General features: G+C 48.7%; 1 protein-coding gene and 2 non-coding genes across 3 annotated transcripts; 2 read left to right on the forward strand and 1 right to left on the reverse strand.

Moving 5' to 3' along the window:
* Positions 1-5,313: 5,313 nt before the first annotated feature.
* On the reverse strand, positions 5,314-5,385 carry TRNAE-CUC (transfer RNA glutamic acid (anticodon CUC)). The gene has a single exon. It is a non-coding gene; the product is annotated as a tRNA-Glu (tRNA).
* Positions 5,386-7,154: 1,769 nt separating this feature from the next.
* On the forward strand, positions 7,155-7,227 carry TRNAK-CUU (transfer RNA lysine (anticodon CUU)). Its single transcript has one exon. It is a non-coding gene; the product is annotated as a tRNA-Lys (tRNA).
* Positions 7,228-10,719: 3,492 nt separating this feature from the next.
* Positions 10,720-17,638, forward strand: LOC103306665 (lymphocyte antigen 6 complex locus protein G6c-like). Its single transcript, XM_024111486.3, has 3 exons — positions 10,720-10,902; positions 12,679-12,798; positions 16,488-17,638. Exons 1-3 carry the CDS (start codon positions 10,854-10,856, stop codon positions 16,610-16,612), a joined length of 294 nt encoding a protein of 97 aa, XP_023967254.1. The 5' UTR covers positions 10,720-10,853; the 3' UTR covers positions 16,613-17,638.
* The last annotated feature ends 1,806 nt before the right edge of the window (positions 17,639-19,444 follow it).

Raw genomic sequence — 19,444 nt, forward strand, 5'->3', positions numbered from 1 at the left:
TGTCTGGATATGTGGACTCCCTACTTAGACCCTACGCCACCAGCACTCCCAGCTATCTCCGTGACACCACAGATTTCCTGAGAAAACTACAGTGCATTGGTGACCTCCCAGAAAACACCATCCTAACCACCATGGATGCAGAGGATCTCTACACAAACATCCCACACACAGATGGAATACAAGCTGTCAGGAACAGTATCCCCCGATGATGACACAGCACAACTTATTGCTGAGCTCTGTGACTTTATCCTCACGCACAATTACTTCAAATTTGGTGACAATATATACCTCCAGACCAGTGGCACCGCTATGGGCACCCGCATGGCCCCACAATATGCCAACATTTTTATGGCTGACTTGGAACAACGCTTCCTCAGCTCTCGTCCACTCATGCCCCTTCTCTACCTACGCTATACTGATGACATCTTCATCATCTGGACCCATGGAAAGGAGACCCTGGAAGACTTCCACCATGATTTCAACAGCTTCCACCCCACCATCAACCTCAGCCTGGACCAATCTACATGGGAGGTCCACTTCCTAGACACCACCGTACAAATAAGCGATGGCCACATTAACACCACCCTATACCGAAAACCCACCGACCGCTACGCCTACCTTCATGCCTCCAGCTTCCACCCCGGTCACACCACACGATCCATCGTCTACAGCCAAGCACTGAGGTACAATTGCATCTGCTCCAACCCCTCAGACAGAGACCAACACCTACAAGATCTTCACCAAGCATTCTCAAAACTACGATACCCACACAAGGAAATAAAGAAACAAATCAACAGAGCCAGAGGTGTACCCAGAAGCCTCCTGCTACAAGACAGGCCCAAAAAAGAAACCAACAGAACTCCACTGGCCATCACCTACAGTCCTCAGCTTAAACCTCTCCAATGCATCATCAGTGATCTACAACCCATCCTGGACAATGATCCCTCACTTTCACAGACCTTGGGAGGCAGGCCAGTTCTCGCCCACAGACAACCTGCCAACCTTAAGCATATTCTCACCAGCAACCACGCACCGCACCATAACAACTCTAACTCTAACTTGCATCTGAAGAAGTGAGGTTCTTACCTACGAAAGCTTATGCTCCCAATACTTCTGTTAGTCTCAAAGGTGCCACAGGACCCTCTGTTGCTTTTTACAACTCTAACTCAGGAACCAACCCATGCAACAAACCTGGACGCCAACTCTGCCCACATATCTACACTAGCAACACCATCACAGGACCTAACCAGATCAGCTACAACATCACCGGCTCATTCACCTGCACGTCCACCAATGTTATATATGCCATCATATGCCAGCAATGCCCCTCTGCTATGTACATTGGCCAAACTGGGCAGTCACTACGCAAGAGGATAAATGGACACAAGTCAGATATCAGGAATGGTAATATACAAAAACCTGTAGGAGAACACTTCAACCTCCCTGGCCACACAATAGCAGATGTAAAGGTAGCCATCTTACAGCAAAAAAACTTCAGGACCAGACTCCAAAGAGAAACTGCTGAGCTCCAGTTCATTTGCAAATTTGACACCATCAGATCAGGATTAAACAAAGACTGTGAATGGCTATCCAACTACAGAAGCAGTTTCTCCTCCCCTGGTGTTCACACCTCAACTGCTAGCAGAGCACCTCACCCTCCCTGATTGAACTAACGTCGTTATCTCCATACTGATTTATACCTGCCTCTGGAGATTTCCATTACTTGCATCTGAAGAAGTGAGGTTCTTACCTACGAAAGCTTATGCTCCCAATACTTCTGTTAGTCTCAAAGGTGCCACAGGACCCTCTGTTGCTTTTTACAGATTCAGACTAACACGGCTACCCCTCTGATACTTTGAGTTCTGTTTGCACGGTTGTGTTCATTGAAAGTTTGTATATAATAAGGGATATTACCGCGGTGTGGCGAGAGGACTCATGAGGGGTGGTGCATGGGGGGCTTCACTTAGTGGTACCAGGGACTCCTACAGGGTCTGCTGGCAGTGTGACACCAACGCAGCTGTGCCATGTGCAGAGGAACCCAGACAGGAGCAGCTGCTGCCTTGGGTGGTTTCCCTCCACTCGAGGGTGGGGCCACAGGAAACAGGGAGGGGATTTTGCACGCTGCTGCTGCATAGGGGTGGTGAGGTCATACCTGAGGAATGTGGCCTTTTGCATGCAGAATCTTCCCTGAAGATGGTGCTGAAAATGACTGCTCATCACTGAGGAGCGCCAGACGGAGCGCAGCAAGCCCCTGGTCCCGCTCCATTGGAGCCCCAGGCGAAGAGCAGCAAACCCGCGGTTCCGCTCCCCGGGCCGGAGCGCCGGGCGGAGCGCAGCAAGCAGAGCTGGCTCTTGGTTTTTTGCCGCCCCAAGCAAAAAAAAAGCTGGAGTGCCACCGCTGAAGCAAAGGTGCCGCCCCAAAGGGCCAGAAGGCTGCCCCTTGAGAAGTGCCGCCCCAAGGCGGAGTGCGACCGGAGTGCCGGGTGAGTGTGGCAAGCCCCAGACCCCGCTTCCCCGGCCGGAGTGCCGGGCGGAGCGCAGCAAAACCCCCAGTCCTGCTCCTCTGGCTGAAGTGCAGCAAGCACCCGGCCCCGATCTCCCAGCCAGAATGCCGGGCCCCACTCGCCCCGGCCGGAGCGCAGGGCGGAGCGTGGTGAAACCCCTGGCCCCGCTCCCCAGGTTGGCGTCCCACTGGCAATCCCAGTGGCAATTTTAGACCCCCTGGACATATCATCAGGCCCAGGGCACCCCTTACGTTGCCCGCCTGTCGACACGATCAGGCGCCCAGCCTCCTGAGGCAACCCTCAGCTGCCCTCCTTCAGACCTGGAGCAACCCGTGGAGTCAGCCCCTGTGGTAGAAGCTACCCCAGGTGCCCAGAAAGATCTGGCCACAGCAGACTAAGGGGCCACTTCCAATCCGGCTCTCCCGGTGGTGTCGTCCTCGTCTTCCCCTGACGAGGCCATGACCGGCACGTCCACATCTGGCCCACCCCCGATGGACTTTAGAGTCCTGCAAGAACTACTTAGGTGCATAGTCCTCAATATGAACCTCCAAGTTGAGAAGGTTGTGGAGGAGAAGGATCCTATGGTGGACATCTTAGGCCCAGAAGGGCCTTCCAGGGTGGACATCCCCAGGAACAAAACCATCCAAACCAATGCTAAAGCTCTCTGGCAAACTCCGACCTCCATCCCCCCCACAGCCAAAGGGGTGGAAAGAAAGTACTTTGTTCCCACCAAGGGATACAAATACCTTTTTACCCACCCAGTCCCATGTTCGCTTGTGGTAGACATGGTGAACGTAAAAGAGAGAGAGGGCCAGCAAGGGCCCACCCCCAGATCAAAGGATGCTAAGTGGCTGGACCTTTTCAGAAGAAAAGTTTATTCTACTGGTGACCTTTCACTACGGATCGTGAACCAACTTGCGATCTTCAGTAGATACAATTTCAACTCATGATCTGCAGTCCTTAAATTCCAAGACATTCTTCCAGCAGAGGCCCGTACGGAACTGGGGGCCATTGCTGAGGAGGGCAAGTTGGTAGCTCGAACCTCCCTTCAGGGTTCCCTCGATGCTGCGGACACGGCAGCATGCACTCTGGCATCCGGCATCACCATGCATTAAAACGCCTGGCTCCAGTCATCAGGTCTTCCTCCTGAAGTGCAGCACACCATACAGGATCTCCCCTTTGATGGCCAGGGCCTGAAGGACACAAGAAACACTATTAAACACTATTAAATCCTTGGGCATGCATACCTTGGCTACTCAAAGGAAGCCGTTTAAACCCCAGACCACCCAACAACACCCCTTCCCACCTAGACCAAGGCAGGACTTCTCCCATAGGAGAAGCAGGTACCCTTGATGTAGACCATCACGTTTCCCCCCTCCCCCGCCCTGGGCAGGGTCAAGGGCAATCCAAGCCACCTCCAGGCCCTAAGCGTCCATTTTGAAGGTACACTCAAGGACAGTCTACCAGCTCACATCCCGGACAGTTATCCCTTTCTGAACCATCTATCCCGTTTCTACCATGCTTGGTCTCTTATTACATCGGACCGTTGGGTCCTCCACAAGGTAGAGGCGGGATATTCTATCCCTTTCCATTCCACCCTGCCCTCTCACCCTCCTTCTCCGTCCCTTTTCAGGGACCCTTCTCACGAGCAACTCCTCATCCAGGAGGTACAAACCCGCCTAGCCCTAGGGGCAGTGGAGGAAGTGCCTCAAGAGCTCAGGGGCAAGGGGTTCTACTCCCGCTACTTCCTCATCCTCGAAGCAAAAGGAGACCTAAGGCCCATCTTGGACCTCAGGTTGCTCAACAAGCACATCGTCAACCTGAAGTTCTGCATGGTCTCCTTAGCCACAATTATCCCCACTGAATCCGGGAGACTGGTATGCCGCCCTCGATATGAAAGACGCTTACTTTCATATTTCAATTACCCCACCCCACAGACGTTTTCTCCGTTTCATGGTAAACAAGATGCACTATCAGTTCACAGCCTCACCCGTTAGGTGCCTAACAGGGAGCTGAGTTTTTCTGAAAATCTGGCGCTAGTGGTGGGAGTGAGATCTTTTGAAAATTCTGGTCAATATATCTGAAAGTTCTAAGAACCATCACAGCTTTTAACATTTTCTGGAACATGATGAGAAAAATAGAGATGTTGTCCTTGACTTACAATCACAATGTTTCACCTTGATCCCAGGTTTCAACAAAATTGATTTTGTTTTTATATGCAATGTGAAACAAACACCTCTCTGTAGACATTTGGACAGAGAAAAAGAAATATATATGACACTAACCCACATTGCCTTGCATGCGTAGCCCCTTGAGCAAGATGGTAGCCAGTATTCTACAGGTGGAAGCTATGCACTATTGTTCACCCTCAGAACCCTTCAGCAGTTAGACTTCAGGAATGGAAGAGACCAATGATCCTGAATCTCTCCAGATGGTTAATTTTGAAGACTTGTCTATAGAGCTGTGTGAAAGGTTTTTGCATGAATATTTTATTTACTGAAATATTTTGATTGACAAAAATAACTTTTTGTTTTAGTTTTGCTTTAACAAGAAAACTGAAAAAAATTCATCTTGGGTCAACCTAGATTGTTATTATTATTGTTATTATAATTTTGGTTAGGCTAGCTAGCAAGCAAAAGAATAAGTGATTTGCACAGTTCTATTTGTATAAAAGGTTCTCAGTGGGAAGAGGCCTCCACAATCTGCTCTGAGGCACCTGGAAGGTTCGATTTTGAAATGGTCTCCAAAGACCTTCCCAGCATCATGAAGAATCCTGATTTTCTTTCGATTGGAAGTTGAAAAAGCCTGCTTCCCTGACCGGGAATCGAACCCGGGCCGCGGCGGTGAGAGCGCCGAATCCTAACCACTAGACCACCAGGGAGGTTTTTCTACAAGCTTTTGTTACCTGTCCTAGGCTTACGCAGTCTACCTTATCTCCAAGTTGTGAATCTGGTCCATTCTCTGTTGCCCAGAAAGGACAACAAGAGGGAATGAAGGAACCTCAGGGTCACAGCCTGCCCTGAGCCCAACCAAAGGCTACTGAAACAAACTCCACTTAAGTTTTAGCCTCCTACACCAGCATCACAAGAACAACACAAACAAATCTCAAGAGGAACAAGCCTCGTCTGCTTTCATTTACCCCTGTGCAGCCCTCTCTGCTTCTTCTTCTGCCTACCTAGAGCCTCTTCCAGGAAGACACATGGGGCTGACAGTAATTCTGTCCTAAAAGCAAGGGAGGGGTTTCGATACTACCTCACAGAAGCTGACAGGAGTTTGATTCTGTGTGACAAAGCCCTGCTCCATTTGTCAATTCCATACACACAGGAAGCAGCCAAAGGGCTGAACACCCCTGCTCTTCTCTCCTTGGCCTCATCAGGTGTCCTAGGCCCTTCCTCACAAATACCTTCACCAGAAGCTGGAGGCCCAAGTACCTGCAGGTTTCCCTCACCCACTTCCTAAAGGAAACAGTCACCCCCTTCTCTGACATTCCTGCGGCCAAGTTTCCTTTGAGGAGCTTCTCCCCAGGGGGACCTGATGCCCTGCAAAAATGTGAACCGTCTTGTCTGCCCCCTCTCGGGAAGCGGTGACTTTCCCACATTAGATCAGTTAAACAGTCCCTCCCCCTGATGGAAGAACACTAAATCCCCCTCTCCAGGAGTTCATCTATTTCTAGGGCATGGTACTAACAAACACCACAGAACGGAGCGGTCCGTTCACATTAAACGGCGTCGCAACAGGATGATGGGGGGAAAGTTAAATGACTCGACACCACTTGAGCAAGTGAATAATGACGCTCAGTGGCCCAAAAGGTTAATTGTCTTACTCTTTCCTTAGCAGCGGAGATCACGTCTTTTAATGTCTGCAGTGGGAAACAGGTGAATTGAACTAATTCTGTTAGCTGTTTCACATTATTAAAGTTTTATCCCGTTGCATATAGTTCGAATTCAAAACCAGCCCATTTCCCCTAGACCAAGGCAGGACTTCTCCCGTAGGACCCTGCTGGGAAAAGCACCAGGAGCGCTGGTCTGAGAAATTTCCGAATTGTTTTGGTTAGAGATGAGAGGGACGATTTCCCTGGGCGTGAGGGAGACGGAAAGGGGCAGCTCAGTGTTGATGTTGTTTTTATTTCCTAAATCCTTTTGACAAAGAGTTTTATCTGCTACACCCGAAGGCCCCACAGCTGCTGCTTGGAGACGTTATTCCATTGAGAGATCTCTCGTGTTAACATAACCAAAGGGAAAACCGTGCTAGTTTAATGAATGAACTGATCTCTTCTTATTTTCTTTACTGTTCTTATAGGGTTGACTAAAGGAGGATAGAGGAATGTACCTTTTAGGGGGGGGTCAGGTTTGTGAATGAAGAGCAGCAGAGAAGCAGAAAGTGAAACTGGCTTTCATTACACTGACACCCCTATTTAAGGCGGGAGTTGGCTTGCGGTGTGTAAAGCAGAGAGGTGGGGGTGATCCAGCATGCTGTGGTTATCAGGTGGTGACTTCCCCCAGCGTCTGGACCCTTGTAACACTCCGATTTCGTAGCTGGAGGATGAAAGAACCAGAAGAAGGTTACTGTCAGAAAAGGAACCTCAGAGCACAAACTTCCCTAGGGTTCCTTCCCTACTGTTACGATGCATGGGGGAGGTCTACAAGTGCAGCCTGGCTAGCTCAGTCGGTAGAGCATGAGACTCTTAATCTCAGGGTCGTGGGTTCGAGCCCCACGTTGGGCGGTAAGTTTTGCTGCTACAGTATCATTATTTTGGTTATTGTCTCGGCCTGAATTGAAATGCATTCTCTGTTCTCACGATGATCTTAGGCAGGAAATTACTTTTCCTGTCTCTGAACTTTAACACAACATGAAAAGAGGACAAATTGACAGTACCATATTCCTATGAGAGTGAGAGATGATTTTTCTCCTTTTCTGTTCAACCCCAGACAAGAGAGAGAAAAAAAATAACCCTTCAGTACTGCTTGTCCCCCTTCAGCGATCAGTAGCGTCTCTACTTCTTTTTACATTGTCTCCAGCTCTGCACAGGGCTGCATATAACTACTTCCCTTTCATAGTCTCCGCACAGCCCTATTTATTTTCATAGAGATTTTTTCAGGCTGAAGATTCCGACCACATTGTATTCATTCCTTGTACATTTCTGTAACTCCTTGTTACTTCATCACTAATGATTTATAAAAACAGGCTTGAGAGTAAAACAAGAAGGTAATAAACCGATTGTTTTTTAAAAAAAGATGTGTCCTCAATTAATAATATTGAAAATGGTTTTAATTTGTTTTCTGTTTATCTTTTATGGCAATGTACTCTGCTAAAAATATTAAGGGAACAGTAAGGAAATTAGTAGCTCAGAGCTTGTGTTAACATCGTTTGAAGAAGAACAAGGTGTTGAGTCTTCAAAAGTGTTATAGAAAAAATGTTATTTTAAAAGGGGAAAGTGATGTTGTATGTTAAAAGGCTGGCTTAGAAATTTCCAATGATTATTTTCTGATTCCTCACACCCCGATACTGCCTAGACAGGAAAGCAAGGGAAATGTGATCATCGGTCAATAGATGTTTCTGACATGAAATGGGGCCATGAGGCTGTTTGTAGTTAGCTCCAAAGAAACAGAAGAGGGGGAAACTGCCAGCTGGGAGCTAAATATGCAGGACTCAAGTGGACTCAAGTGGTTTAGCCCAGTGGTTCTCAACCAGGAGTTTGGGGACCCCTAGGGGGCCGCAAGCAGGTTTCAGGGGGGCCGCAAAGCAGAGCCAATGTTAGTCTTGCTGGGGCCCAGGACAGAAAGGTGAAGCCTTGCAATGTTGGGCTGAAACCCAGGGCCCTGCCACCTGGGGCTGAAGCTAAAGCCTGAGCAACTTAGCTTTGTGGGGACCCCTGTGGCATGGGGCCCTGAGCAATTGTCCAGCTTGATACCCCTAATGCTGGCCCCATCCCTGGTCCACATCCCCACTCCTCCCCTCCCTCCCAGCTCCTCCTGCACACCACTGAACAACTCTTCCGTGGTATGCTGGGAGGGAGGAGGAAGAGGGGAGCAGCTTGGCTGCCAGTGGATGCTAAGCACCCGCTCATTTTCCAGCCCTGGAGCACCAATGGAGTTGGTGCCTATGAACTGGAGTTCTACTAACCCTGGGCTTACACGGCAGTGTAGACATACATTGAGTTAACTTATCTGTGTTCGGGAAGCACAGTGCTGGAAAGGAGGGTGAGGCGTCTGTTTACTCAGGTGCAGAGTGCGTGGGGGAAAGCATTGTTCCAGGGAAACAATATCCCCACCCCCTCCCTGGGGACTGAATAACCTGTGACCATTGGTTCAAACAGAATTATTTTGTATGTGGAACTGAGGTGGATCTTATGAGAAGGCAGGCGGAGACCTTGAGACGGCAGACCCTCGGACTTCAGTTTGCCAGCAGGCTGCTTGGCTGGATATCGCCTGGTAAGAGATCCCCCAATAAGATTTGAATTGCATTTGACTTTTCTACATAAAGTGTTCATCATCTTTCTTCTTCTTCCTCTGCTGGGCTCCAGCTAACACCTGTAGCTTTCATTAGACCTGTTTAAAGAATATTAACTGCACAAGATTCACCCTCTAAAATCAGTGAGAGCAGAATACGGGTCCGACTGTTCTGTGTTGCTTTTATACCAAAGGTCAAGACACACCTTTATTACAGAAGGTGATGTTTCCTAGGCAGCTATTTAAGTACAGGATCAGCTAGTGTGTTCTCCATGAGCCTGCTTAGCTCAGTTGGTAAAGCATAGAACTTTTAATATAAAGTTTGTAGCATTAAGTCCTGTGTTGGGTCAAAGGTGATTAATCATTCCCAGCTCAGTACAAATTTTCCAGTGGGCTGCGCCCCCAATATTCTGCACATTCATGCACTCGCCTGTCTTTGGTCTTATAAATGTGCCCTGGTGACAGCTCATTTGTTGGCAGGTCCTGTCGTCCCCTCCAGTAGTGGAAGCTTAGATTCGTAATTTCAGGCGTAGTCAAAATCCCTTCTTTGGTAGCAGATCCAGAGAAAGAGGAAACCTGTGGTTCTAGCAAGTCCTTTGTCTTGCATGAAGTCCAGTAACTCATAAGAGAACATTGTTTTCTACTTGTAGCATGGAGGTCAGCAGCTACACTATTGGCATTGAACGTGGCTTTTGTGTTTGCTTCAGGGCTTGGAGCTCAGCCAAAGGGAGCAGGAGGGTGTTTATCATAAGAGATGACTGAATAGCAAAGTAAAGATGATTCAAGCCAGGGCACTCATGAGCCCCAGGAAGATGAATTACAAAACAAGGAGGGCCAGATCCTTAACTGACCTAAACAAATTTAGGACCATTGACTTCAAAGGAGCTACGCTGATTTATAGCACTGAGGATCTGAGCCAGAAGAGAGCACCCATCCGTGTACTTTCTGCCTTATGTGCCCGTGACCATATTCACTTTTCTTTCTTTCTTTCTTTCTTTCTTTCTTTCTTTCTTTCTTTCTTTCTTTCTTTCTTTCTTTCTTTCTTTCTTTCTTTCTTTCTTTCAAATGAAACATACCAGCAAACCTCCCAGTATGGAAAATATGAAAAACAGATTTACTCCCAATCTAACTCCAGATCTTCTCTCTATCAGGCTAAAAAAATTCTAGTCCCTGAAATCTCTCATCATATTACTCTGACCAATTTTGCTGACCTACTCTGGACCTTTTCCAAGCCAAGAATAAATCCCTCCAGTGGAGGAATCACTGGGTGAAACTCTACATCTTGTGCTATGCTGGAGGTCAGACTAGAATGATCTCAAACATCCCTTCTCCCCTTAAAATCTGAATCTCAGCTACATCTTTCTTAAAGGGAGCTGATCAGAATGAGACACATGGCCCCAGATTATATTCGTCAGCAGCATTTTATCCTGATTTGTTGGCTGATTTGCAATTGGGATAGAGCTGCAAAAGAAAAATAGCTGTTGTTGCAAAAATTGTCCACAGATCGTTAATTACATTCATGTGGTCAGAGCCTCAGCTTCATGCCTATTCGAAAAGATTGTTAATGAAAGAAAATATAAAGGCAGACAGGCCCGGCTATTGTGTGTGTTCCTTGGGGGCTTCCTTCACCACCTTTTTGGAAATGTGATGACCACTGAGTTTTTTCTTGGGGAAGTCAGAAGGTCCCTTGAGCTGGCAATTTGTACTCTTTACTGTAGAGCAATTTTCAAACTCATTTTTTCCACCCTACAATAGGGAAGGCACCGCATAAGCCGACAGGCTCAGAGAAAGCAAGACTGAATCTCTGCTCCACCACAGCCAGTTCTGGAGATATCCCTGGTGGTGTTCTGCTGAAGCACGCTCAGGCTGTCCAGTTCATCTTACCTCTTTCTCTGCTGACATGAAGGTTTTTTTCGTGGGACTGGCCACTCTCTTGTGCTTTGCAGGAGGTAAGTCCAGGACAAAAGTTGAATTAAATTGAATTTTTAAAAGGACAACATCCAGATGCTAGAACAGAATTCAGATATGAATTTCCAATGGGCTGGTTGTTAGACACTGCAGAACAAGGGTTTCTTTAGCTTATAAAGAAAGGCTGGTCCACTGGCTTGGGTTCAATTCCATGTTCTCTCCATGCCTTAGCCCCAGTTCCTCAAAGGTATTTAGGTGTCTTATTCCCATTGTTTTCATTTTATTTCTTTGATAGATTGATTCCAATACCTTTGAACAGGGCATAAATTCTCACACTGTATTTCCCGGAGCCCCCAATTCCAACCCCTCCCCCCCCATTTGCGGCTCTGGGTTTCAGTTGTGGGTCAGGGTCAGGGGCAACAGATTCTTCCTAAAAGTGTTGGGGGATCCACGATGCTTTGCCCACTCCAGGGCCCTGCACCTTTACCCCTGAGCCCTGCCGGGGAGCCCAGGCCCCTCCACCTGCCTGAGGTGGGGGCGCCCAAAAGCAGCCCCCAGCCCATGTCTCCACCCACCGGACTCCCTGCCCAGGGCAGATGGAGAGTCCACAGCTCCCCACAGCTGCTCACGTGGTTCTTATCCCGACCCAGCTCTGGCTTCTGGCCTGACCTAGGGGCTAGGCTTCAGGGAGAAGAGGAGGGGCAGGGGGCCAGGGCGAAAAGTGGATGAGCCATGGCCCGTTGGCCCACCCCGTTCTGGCACCCCTGAGCAGGTATCTTGGGGCTTTAGCCTTGTGGGTGTGCCAGGGTTTGGGGCTTCTATGGCGCTCCAGGGCTCAGGGCTTCAGCTCCACAGGAAGCACCAGGACTCAGGCCTTGAAAATATTTACCAAAGCTCTGCTCCGAAGAGCTCTGGCAGAATCTAATCCCTGCCTTGGAGGCTCCGGGTCTTAGGGCTGGTCTACACTGAACAATACACAGCCCTCAGAGATGTAGTTAAGCCAACCAAAACTCCGGTTAGACAGCGGAAGACACAGCTCTAGGGCTTGTCTACACTTAAAATGCTACACTGGGGCCATGGCAGCTGTGCCACTGTAGTACACTACCTATGCCAACAAGAGGGGTTCTCCCATTGGCAAAGGTAATCCACCTCCCTGATAGGTGGTAGCTAGGTCACCAGGAGAATTCTTCTGTGCTGCCTACCCGGGGACTTAGATCGTCTTAACAACGCTCCTCTGAGGTGTGGATATCGCACACCACTGCTCATAGATATTGGAATCACTCAAAGAAAGAAATTGAAAACAATGGGAATAAGACACCTAAAGTTTAATCTTTCAGTAAAGGTTATGTCCTGGGATGAAACCTCCAGGAATACATCCAACCAAAATTGGCAACCCTAGCTAGTGTAGACTATGCCCTTGTCTCTCTAGGCTTGTTTCTCATTGGTAAAACAGCACTTCCCTGCCTTGTATGGGTGTTGTGAGGATAAATGAATTAAAGACTTGAGGTACTCAGACAGTATGGTAATGGGACCCGTATAAATTCCTAAGATATCTAGAGAGAGAGCTGTATCTGCTCAACCTCCAGGAAGTGTAAGATATATGACAGAGACCAACAAACTGATGGGTCCCCCTAGTGGACAAAGCGTTAAATGCTGTCTACATCCCACCAAATAATGTTTTTCTTTGGAGCAGTACCAGGCCTTGTGCTGTGGGTCTGCTCCTACACCCATTGACTTCAATAGCCAGTGCTCCATTATGCCACCCAACTCATTGTCAGATGAAGCCCTGCATTGTTTTTTCTGTTTATCTGACGTAGGGGAGGCTCTGCGCTGCAATGTCTGCAAACGCAAGTTTCTCCTCTTTGGATGCGTCCAGGGATCAGGTGAAACGACGTGTGGATGGAGGGAGAGATGTGTGAATATTAAAGCTTCTCTTGGTATGTATGGATTTCAAGGACTACCGACATCGAACTGTGTACTTATAGTGGGGTTATCCCTGAAGCAAAAGTTGTGCACCACAGACTTGATGGACAGGGGAGCAACAGTCAGATTGGGATATGGGGAGGGGGCAAGTTGAAAGAAAGCAGCAATTGCTTTCTTCTAGGGTTACCATATTTTGTGCCTCCAAATGGAGGACACTCCACGGGGCCCCGGCCCCGCCCCCAGCCCCGCCCACGCCCACGCCCCAACTCCGCCCCCTCCCCAAAGTCTCCGCCCCCTCCCCTGCTTCCCGCGAACATTTAATTCGCGGGAAGCCTGAAGCAGGTAAGGGGGGAGGTGGGGGGAGGAGGTGCGGCCCAGGCTGGCCCCCCCGGCGGCTCCAGCCTGGGTCGGCTCGGGCCCTGGGGTGCCGGCCCCAGCTGACCACCCCCGGCCCGCCCAGCACTGCCGGCCGGCCCCCGGCGGCCCGGCGCACCCCTCGGCCCCGCGACCGGCTCCCGGACCGGCCCGCACCCCCGCGGCCCGGCGCACCCCCCCGGCCCCGCGGCCCCGGACCGGCCCCCCGGCTCAGCGCACCCCGCGGCTCCCGGCCCGGCGCACCCCCGCGGCCCGGCGCACCCCCCCGGGCCCGCGGCCCCGGACCGGCTCCCGGACCGGCCCCCCGGCTCAGCGCACCCCGCGGCTCCCGGCCCGGCGCACCCCCGCGGCCCGGCGCACCCCCGCGGCCCGGCGCGACCCCGGCCCGGCCCCGCGGCCCGGCGCGACCCCCGGCGGCCCGGCCCCGCGGGCCCGGCCCGGCTCCCGGCACCGCGCCCCCTGCTCCCCGCCCGGCCCCGCGCCCAGCCCGGCCCGGCACTGCGACCCTGGCCCAGCACCGCGCGCCCGGCCCGGCTCCCGGCCCGGCACCATGCCCCCGGCCCCACGACCCCGGCCCGGCCCCGCACCGGCCCCGGCCAAAGAGGCCCCAGCCGAGCCCTCCCTCCCTCCCGATTTTCCCAGACATGCCCGGCTTTTGGGGATTTCCCCCCGGACGGGGATTTGAGCCCCCAAAAGCCGGACATGTCCGGGAAAATCCGGACGTATGGTAACCCTATTTCTTCTCAAGTATTGCCCACAACTCCAAATTCAACCCACAATCTCAGACTCAACAGAAATACTCATGGCACACTGGTGTCCTGGTTAATGACTCAGCCTTCTAGGTGTGATGATAATAATGGGTGTATTTTTTGCAGGCCTGGGGTCTTGCTGTGTCACTTAGAAGTCACTTGTCTTTCTGTGCTTTCTGCTACACACAGTTGTCTGGAACTGTGTGTAGCAGAGCTGGTCAAAATATTTATTTTCAACTGCAGACGGTGATGCTGGTGTGGGAGTGTTCTAGACCAGTGGCTCTGAACCTTTCCAGACTACTGTACCCCTTTCAGGAGTCTGACTTGTCTTGCCTACCCCCAAGTTTCACCTCACTTAAAAACTACTTGCTTGCAAAATCAGATGTAAAAATTCAAACGTCACAGCCACTATTACTGAAAAATTGCTGACTTTCTCATTTTTACGATATAATTATTAAATAAATCAATTGGAATATAAATATTGTACTTACATTTCAGTGTATAATATATAGAGTAGTATAAATAAGTCATTGTCTGTATGAAATTTTAGTCTGTACTGACTTTGCCAGTGCTTTTTATGTATCCTGTTGTAAAACTAGGCAAATATTTAGATGAGTCAATGTATCCTCTGGGAGACCTCTGTTTACCCCCAGGGGTACGAGTAACCCTCGTTGAGATCCACTATTCTAGAGAGAGTTTGATGGACGGATGGTGGTTGTTGAAGTTGTTGAAACTTGAAAATTTGTGTCAGGGCCGTCCCTAGTCGTTTTGGTGCCCTACGCAGTCACCCCCCACCCCAGGGGTGTGTGGCCCCAGGCCTCTGCAAGGGGGTGAGGCTGGCCCCAGGCCTCCGTAGGGAGGCAGGAGCAGGCTTGGGGGGCAGGGGGGAAACCACCCTCCAGCATGAGCCGGCAGAGCGAAGTGGGTTGAGGCTGGGTCACTCCACTTCCTGCCACCCAGTGAGTGCAGGGCAGGCCCGACCCCGTACTCATGGGGCGGCGGGAAGTGGATTGACCCAGCCCCAGCCCGCTCTGCTCTGCTCCCCTGGCTCCCAGCCTTGGGACTTGGGGGGGGGTAGGGGGAACCGCCCCACAGCATTCACCGGTGGCATGGCTGGGAGACGGTGGCACAGAGCGGGTTGGGGCCGGGTCGCTCCACTTATCACTGCCTGGTGAGTGCAGGCCTGACCCCTGCTGCAGTCCTCAGGGGAAGGGGTGGAGTGGGGGCGGGGCGGGGGTGGAGCAGGGGCGGGTGCTTTGGGAAGGGGTGGAGTGGGGTGGGGTTGGGGCGGAGCAAGGGTGGGAAGAGGCAGGGCTTGGGCAGAGCAGGGGCAGGGGTAAGGATGGGTAAGGATGGCCCAGGCTTGTGTCTTTCACCAACAGAAGTTGGTCCAATAAAAGATATTACCTCACCCACCTTCTTGCTCTACTATCCTTGGACCAACACAGGTATAACAATATCACAAATAACAATTTTTAATCTGTCCCTTTTCACGGCAGAATTTTCAAAGCTATTTATTTTTTTAAAAGATTAATTGCCTTTTCTCTTTCTCTCTCTAAATCCAGAGTTGTTCTGTTTTGTTTTGTTAAGGATTGAGGGATCATATATATTCACAATCCCAAAGTCGGTAAAACTACTCACAGCAAAATGAAACTACTCATATCATATATATAGGTATTTCATCAGGTGACTAAAATTGACAATACAGAAATACGTACAATGAAAACAACAAAACAATGGGGAAAAATTACAGAACAACCAACAGACTTCCCCCCCGCACACACACACACATTTCTTTTCTTCTCTTTAGCTCTATCAAATCTTCAGAAAGCGAGAAAGTTAAATAAACACGTCCATGAAAAATTCATTTTTTTTAAAACAAACCTAACATTTCAATGACATTTTGTTCTCTTGGAGAACTGTGGCTCAGCTCCGCTGTGTGGCATAAAGTGAGAAGAACAACATTTTGCTCCCTAAATCCTTTAGAGATTCTTGAATAGGAGATGCTACAGAAGCTCCCAGTGGTATTTGCCAGTGAGGGGTGTGCACAAAGGGGGGCAAAGGGGTGCACTCCGCCAAATCTCCATGTGTTCGTGCAGCTCATGGAGGGAGGAAGTAGCAGGGTGGCTGGCTGCTAGCTGAGCTGTCCCCGCCCCCAATAGCTACTGCTTATCCTGCCCTGCTGTTGGAGTCCCCGGTGTTGCCGCTGTACTATACACTGAAATGTAAGTACAATTTATTTATATTCCAACTACTTTATTTTATAATTATATGGTAAAAATGAGAAAGGAAGCCATTTTTCAGTAATAGTGTGGCTGTGACACTTTTGAATTTTCATGTCTGATGTTGTAAGCAAGTCGTTTTTAAGTGAGGTGAAGCTTGGGGGTAGGCAAGACAAATCAGACTTCTGAAAGGTGTACAGTAGTCTGGAAAGGTTGAGAGCCGCTGCTTTAGACTTTTCTCTGCTAGATGGAAGAGCCCATTATCAAATATTTGTTCCCCATGTAAGTACTTATAGACTGTAATCAAGTTGGATGTATATTTTTCTAACCACGCCCCTTTTCTATCTCTCTCCTCAGGGAAATTGCCTCTCTACTACCGGCTGAACTGCACCTCAGTGTTAAATTGCGGCAAGGTGAGGGCACCCGACGAATCTCACCTTACTTATGACTACACCTGCTGCAACACTGATTTCTGCAATTGAGTTGGAGGGGAGGAAAGTGTGTGTGTGGGGGGGTCAGTGTCAGTGAATCATTTCAGCTCTTACATTTGCTGTCTCTCTTCTTCTGCAGTGCAGGGAAGGGGAACGGATCATGAGTCTCTTTTTCTATGTTTCTTTTAAATTCAGGTGGTTTTTTTTTAAGATTCAGAGATATTTCCATTCTTCCAGGAAAACACCTGCTTTCCTGTTGTCTTTAAAGCAGGGATCATGTCTCATAGTGATGAGGCTTGGGGTAAAATGTTCTAAAGTGTCACTGTCAGAAGCCTAATGTGAAATATTGGAAACTGTGTTCAAAATTACATACTGTCACTTTATGTGTGAGGGGGTTGCCTGGCCTGCAGCCAGGCTAGGGGGCTCTGAGGGAAACATGTGATCTGAGTTGTCTGAGTCAGTTAACAGACAACCAGGTGGGGTGAGTTGCGCCTTTCTGGTTGTAGGGAGCAGCCTGCTTTGTCTCTCTCTGTTTCAGAGTTCTTGTGTGTCTTATCGTTCAGAATTCTAAGAAATCAAGTTGTGTTACGTTGCAACCTTCCAGCAAGAGTATTTATGTTCTGATCCAACTTCTCCATGTGTATGCCATGAATATAACACCTAAGTCCCACTAACTTTCCATTTTACTCATAATCATTTTTCTTAGTTCCAAAGTCATAGGGTCTTTAGGAATCCATGATCTACTAAAGTCAATGAGACTGAACTCATGTAACTAACAGTAGAACCTAGCCATGTGTCTATATTTTCTTCTCCAGCTGGTCTTATTTATCGAGGTCTAAACTTGGCAGGTCTGATGCTGTAATGGCTGCTTAGCACACTGATCGGAGTCACCTCGTTTTTGCCTTGTACTCCCCCCATCTATTGGTTGTATCCACTTGTGGTGTCTCCTTCCTAAACGTAGATGGTAAGTGCTTCAGGGCAGGGACTATCTTTTTGTTATGTGCGTGTACAGTGTCTAGCACAATGGGACCTGGGCCCCTGTCTGGGGCCTCTGGGCACTACCACAATAAAAATAAATAATAATAATAATAACATGATCTCTGTGTTATGGAAGGGAGCAAACAGATTTTTGGTGCTGGGGATCTTAAATCAACAAGAATATTCCACTCAATTTACTGTCTATTTAGATTGTGTGCTCATGATTTACGACTATCTGTTGCTTTGCTTCTGTGTAGTATGCTGCAAAATAAGGTCCTGGTCTCAGGTGCTACTGCAATATACATAATAATAATGTTAATCTTTCAAGGAAGAAATACACACACCAGCCACGCGTATTTAAATTGCCAAATAAATCATTCAAATGTGAAGCCACTTCAGTTTTCAGTGATTCATTTTCACCCTCTGTAAAACAGGGATAACATACTCATGAACCATGCCAGGGGTTTGGAGGCTAAATCCATTAATGTTTGTAGACCACATCAGGATTCCCCACTGGAGAAGTGCCAAACATGACAGGTATTATTCTATGAAACTGGAAGGCAAAACAGTTTAAAAATGGAAAGTCAATAGGAAGATATTTTAAACATAATCCAAAACTTGCCTGAGGAACTCAGTACCACAAGGTGTCACTGAGGTCAAGAGCTTGTAAAAAGGATTAGACATTTATATAGATAATGAGACCATCCACAGTTACATCAGACAAGAAAAAAATTGATGGATATAAATTCTGATTCTTTGGGGCATAAGCCATACAGCTGGGAGAGCTCAGGGAGAAACTTCTGTGGGCATAGTTGCCCTTTAGGGCGTTACTTTTACCTTGTTCTGGTTGGGAGCAAAGACATATTCAGGCTTAACTGCCATGATCTAACGGTCTGACACTCTAGCACAAGTAAAATTGTGTACGTGCAAGAAAATGCAAGTATGTCTGTGAGCAAATGAAAGATACAAGGAGGCACAAAGCTGGAAGAGAACAGTTTGAACTAGCACAAAACAAATCGGGGAAGAGAGCTAATGTGAAAATTAGAGGCTAATCCATATGTATAAAGAAAGGTAGTAGAAAGTTATATATAGTTGGCATAACAAAGGATCAAGGAAGCCGTGAATTGACTCATCCTGGAGGTGACTGTGGTGGTACCATCCCATTTCCCAATCTGCTTCCCACTTGTAAGTAACCAATCACTGCTTACGGATACTTTTCCTTATTAATAAAGATTTGTTTGTTCCATCTACTGGGCAGTCCTAAAGCAACTGGTCATTGTCGGAAGCAGGAGAATAACTGACGAGATGGATCCTGGGTCTAACCTGGTCTGTCAATTCCTGCGCTCCTATGAAAGGCAATATCATTTGAGGTCTTGGGCACTAGGTGAGGTACAATGTACTCCCTCAGTGGGACAATGTCTGGGCTCCCCTGCTTTGCATCCATGTCGTTATAGCACTTTCAGCTCCCACCAGGCCTTAAATTCAGATGGAGCTGTCCAGAGCAGAGCTCTGGTAAACGTTTTCAACCCCCAAGAATTTCAATAGCATGCTGGGGGTGGCATGGGCAGCTCTAGGAAATACCTTAGAGAATTTAAGCCATTGCTCCCACATAAGTGAAACATCCCCTAAGGGAGGACTGATTCACTGGGTGGGAGGAACTTTCACAACAGGCTGCAGAAAGGGGCACTCTACCCTGTACCAGGTGATTGACAAGGGCGCCTCTTTTTAGAAAGAGAAATCTTTAATCAGATTGGGACTTTTCAGCTTGGAACTCTTTGCCAGAGGATGATGTGAAGGCCAAAACTATAACAGGGTTCAAAAAAGAACTAGATAAGTTCATGAAGGTTAGGTCCCATCAATGGCTATTAGTCAGGATGGGCAGAGATGGTGCTAGCCTCTGTTTGC

Source organism: Chrysemys picta, chromosome 12 (genome assembly GCF_011386835.1).
Source record: "Chrysemys picta bellii isolate R12L10 chromosome 12, ASM1138683v2, whole genome shotgun sequence".
NCBI lineage: Eukaryota > Metazoa > Chordata > Testudines > Emydidae > Chrysemys > Chrysemys picta.